Below are 3,055 nucleotides of genomic sequence, written 5' to 3' on the forward strand. Positions count from 1 at the left end.
TATGTGAGACTGAAATCTCTGAATTGTTTTAATAGGTGTCTGAGGCTCTAGGGCGCGCAGGTCTTGAATCTTCTAATCTAATCGTTGGTATTGATTTTACCAAGAGCAATGAATGGACAGGTTTGTTACAATATCTTCATTCTAAGGTCAGAGTTCCCCTGTGACTATGAGAAACCTACTAGCTAATTGGTAATTTTCTTGCAGGGGCCAACTCTTTCAATAAGAAAAACTTGCATCACTTAAGCAATACCCCCAATCCATACGAACAAGCCATCACTATCGTTGGCCGAACCTTAGCCGCCTTTGACGAAGATAACTTAATTCCTTGTTATGGTTTTGGAGACGGTAACCTCTCTTCTTCTCTTTTTTTTTTTACGTCTCTCGATTTCTCTCAGAATAATATATATATATATATATATATATATATATATCAATCAGCTAATCAAGATTTGCTTTCACCTCTTTGCAGCATCAACTCATGATCAAGACGTGTTTAGTTTCTATCCAGAGGGTAGATTCTGTAATGGATTTGAGGAAGTATTGGCTCGGTATAGAGAAATCGTGCCTCAGCTTAAGCTCGCAGGTTTATTATCTTCCTTTGCCCTGCATCTTGCATTATCTATATCTCCTTTAAGTACTTAAATCGTGGTTCTTCTTTTGTTTCCATTGGATGTTGTGTTTCACAGGACCAACCTCTTTTGCCCCAATCATTGAAATGGCAATGACAGTGGTTGAGCAAAGTAGAGGCCAATATCATGTGCTGGTGATTATAGCTGATGGCCAGGTACTTGGTTAATATTTTGTGTTGTGGTATGATCTTCTGATTCTGTGTCTATGGATATCATATTGGAGACTCAATTTGTCGTTTCAGGTTACAAGAAGTGTCGATACTGAACACGGGAAGCTAAGTCCGCAAGAACAGAAGACAGTTGACGCAATTGTGAAAGCAAGGTGCGAATAATTTGAATCTTTTGACTGTGTTTCTTCCATTTGTAAAGTTCTTTTCTTTGTGTTATGTGATCAGTTTCATTCTCTCTATTCTATTACAGTACGCTTCCTTTGTCAATAGTCTTAGTCGGGGTTGGAGACGGACCATGGGACATGATGCAGGAATTTGATGACAACATACCTGCCCGAGCCTTTGATAACTTTCAAGTAAAGCTTCTTTTTCATATCATGACATTAGAGTTTGCTTCAGTTTTGAAACATTTTTTCTGAGATGTTGCTCTGTTTCTAGTTTGTGAACTTCACAGAGATCATGTCGAAGAACAAAGAGCAGTCTCGGAAGGAGACAGAATTCGCGCTCTCTGCTCTCATGGAGATTCCTCCACAGTACAAAGCAACCATAGAGCTTAACCTTTTAGGGTAAGGACTCAAATTAAAACTCTACTTAGGTTTAGCTGCATATAAAGTCTCAAGTATCTCTTGACCCTTACATTTCTTACATTTTGCAGGGGAAGAAATGGGAGTATCCCAGAGAGAATCCCACTTCCGCCACCGGTGCAGAGTGGATCATCGATCTATAATACCCGGATACCGAGTTTTGAACCGAGTGTACCTACTTATCCAATTAGCACTGGTGCAGACGATAGCCAGGTAACTTAGTACAAACTTGAAATCTGTCTGGAATGTTACGTGAAAGAAAGAAAATACAGTGTTTGGAACTTACAAAATTTGTTGGTTGATTTTGCCGTTTGAACAGCTATGTCCGATATGTCTGAGCAACCCGAAAAACATGGCGTTTGGTTGTGGGCATCAGACTTGTTGTGAATGCGGACCAGATCTTAAAGTGTGTCCGATTTGTCGTGCGCCGATCCAGACCAGAATTAAGCTCTACTAACAAGACACCATTACCATAGACCGTCCAGAACCATTTCTCCCAGAGACTTGAGATCTTTTTGTAAAAAGGAATTGGAAAAAAAAATAGTGTTCTTTTGTTCTTTGATTAAATTCCTAAACTTTGTTTTGTTCTTACAATTTCTTTTTTGACTTCTTTAAGTTTCATTGATTCGATTGTAAGAATTATGTATCTATCTCTATTCTCTATGTGGGCATTCTTGGAAATTTTCAATATTCGACTGAACCAATTAGGACTCTGGACCATGATGAATCAAGAGTAAGCGTAGTGCTACTAGAGTAAATCATAGAACGAGGAAACAATAAGAAAAATGACGCATCGAAAAATCACCAAATGCAGAAAGATGGCGCTTGTTTTTCTTTACAGACAAAAAAAAAATATATGGATAGGAAAATTGCCTAATAGAAGCCCATTGGGCATTTAAATTGGGCTCAAAAGCAAATTTACAAAATAATTTGAAGGGAATAAGCTAGCAGAAATACTCACCAGTCACCCACTCATCAATTATCCGTTCGATTTAAACTAAAAAATAAAATAAAAAGTTTGTCACTTTTTTTTTTTTTTTTTTTTTTTTTTTTTTTTTTTTTTTTTTTTTTTTTTCTAATAAAACGATTCTTATCTTCTGCGAAGTTTGATAAATCGAAAGTTTATTTTATTCTTTTAATTCGAGAACCTTTTTTTTTTTTTTATGGATTCTCTTCGACTCAACCTCCAGCAATCTCCCATTCAATCTAAATCCAGAATCGTTCGACCAAGAAGAATCAGTAACATGTCGAACCAAACCGATAAAACCGATCCTCGACCATCATCCTCGGCCGGTAAGATCCAAAGGTTAGTGCTCAACAACGAAGCTCGGACCAAACTAAACGCCGATCCTGACCGTGAATTCTATTCGTACCCACGGTTCGTGAACCACGTGGACGACGGGTTCATATCCTCCTTAACCGAACTGTACCGAAACCGGTTGAGACCCGGTTCGATTGTACTGGACTTGATGAGCTCATGGGTCAGCCACCTTCCAGAAGAAGTCAAGTACGAGAAAGTGGTGGGGCATGGTCTTAACGCGCAGGAGCTTGCAAGAAACCCTAGGCTCGATTACTTCTTCCTCAAGGATCTTAACGAAGATCAGATATTCCAGTTCGAAGACAAGTATTTCGACGCTGTTTTGTGTTCTGTCGGTGTTCAATATCTACAACA

General features: G+C 38.6%; 2 protein-coding genes across 4 annotated transcripts in view; both read left to right on the forward strand.

Moving 5' to 3' along the window:
• LOC104719418 (E3 ubiquitin-protein ligase RGLG1) overlaps positions 1-2,073 on the forward strand; it is a 3,659-nt gene extending 1,586 nt beyond the window's left edge. For all 3 annotated transcript variants that reach the window (XM_010437346.1, XM_010437348.1, XM_010437347.1), the window contains exons 3-11: positions 36-120; positions 205-345; positions 470-583; positions 687-784; positions 872-951; positions 1,050-1,155; positions 1,238-1,365; positions 1,455-1,596; positions 1,703-2,073. In XM_010437346.1, the coding sequence (XP_010435648.1) occupies positions 36-120; positions 205-345; positions 470-583; positions 687-784; positions 872-951; positions 1,050-1,155; positions 1,238-1,365; positions 1,455-1,596; positions 1,703-1,840 (1,032 nt within the window). In that variant the 3' untranslated portion in view covers positions 1,841-2,073. The remainder of the gene's footprint in view (positions 1-35; positions 121-204; positions 346-469; positions 584-686; positions 785-871; positions 952-1,049; positions 1,156-1,237; positions 1,366-1,454; positions 1,597-1,702) is intronic.
• The window catches only part of LOC104720535, a 1,056-nt gene continuing 458 nt past the window's right edge, over positions 2,458-3,055 (forward strand). Inside the window, exon 1 of the mRNA XM_019230777.1 lies at positions 2,458-3,047. Within this exon, the coding sequence (XP_019086322.1) occupies positions 2,547-3,047 (501 nt within the window). The 5' untranslated portion in view covers positions 2,458-2,546. The remainder of the gene's footprint in view (positions 3,048-3,055) is intronic.

This window comes from Camelina sativa, chromosome 10 (genome assembly GCF_000633955.1).
Source record: "Camelina sativa cultivar DH55 chromosome 10, Cs, whole genome shotgun sequence".
NCBI classification, from domain to species: Eukaryota; Viridiplantae; Streptophyta; class Magnoliopsida; order Brassicales; family Brassicaceae; genus Camelina; species Camelina sativa.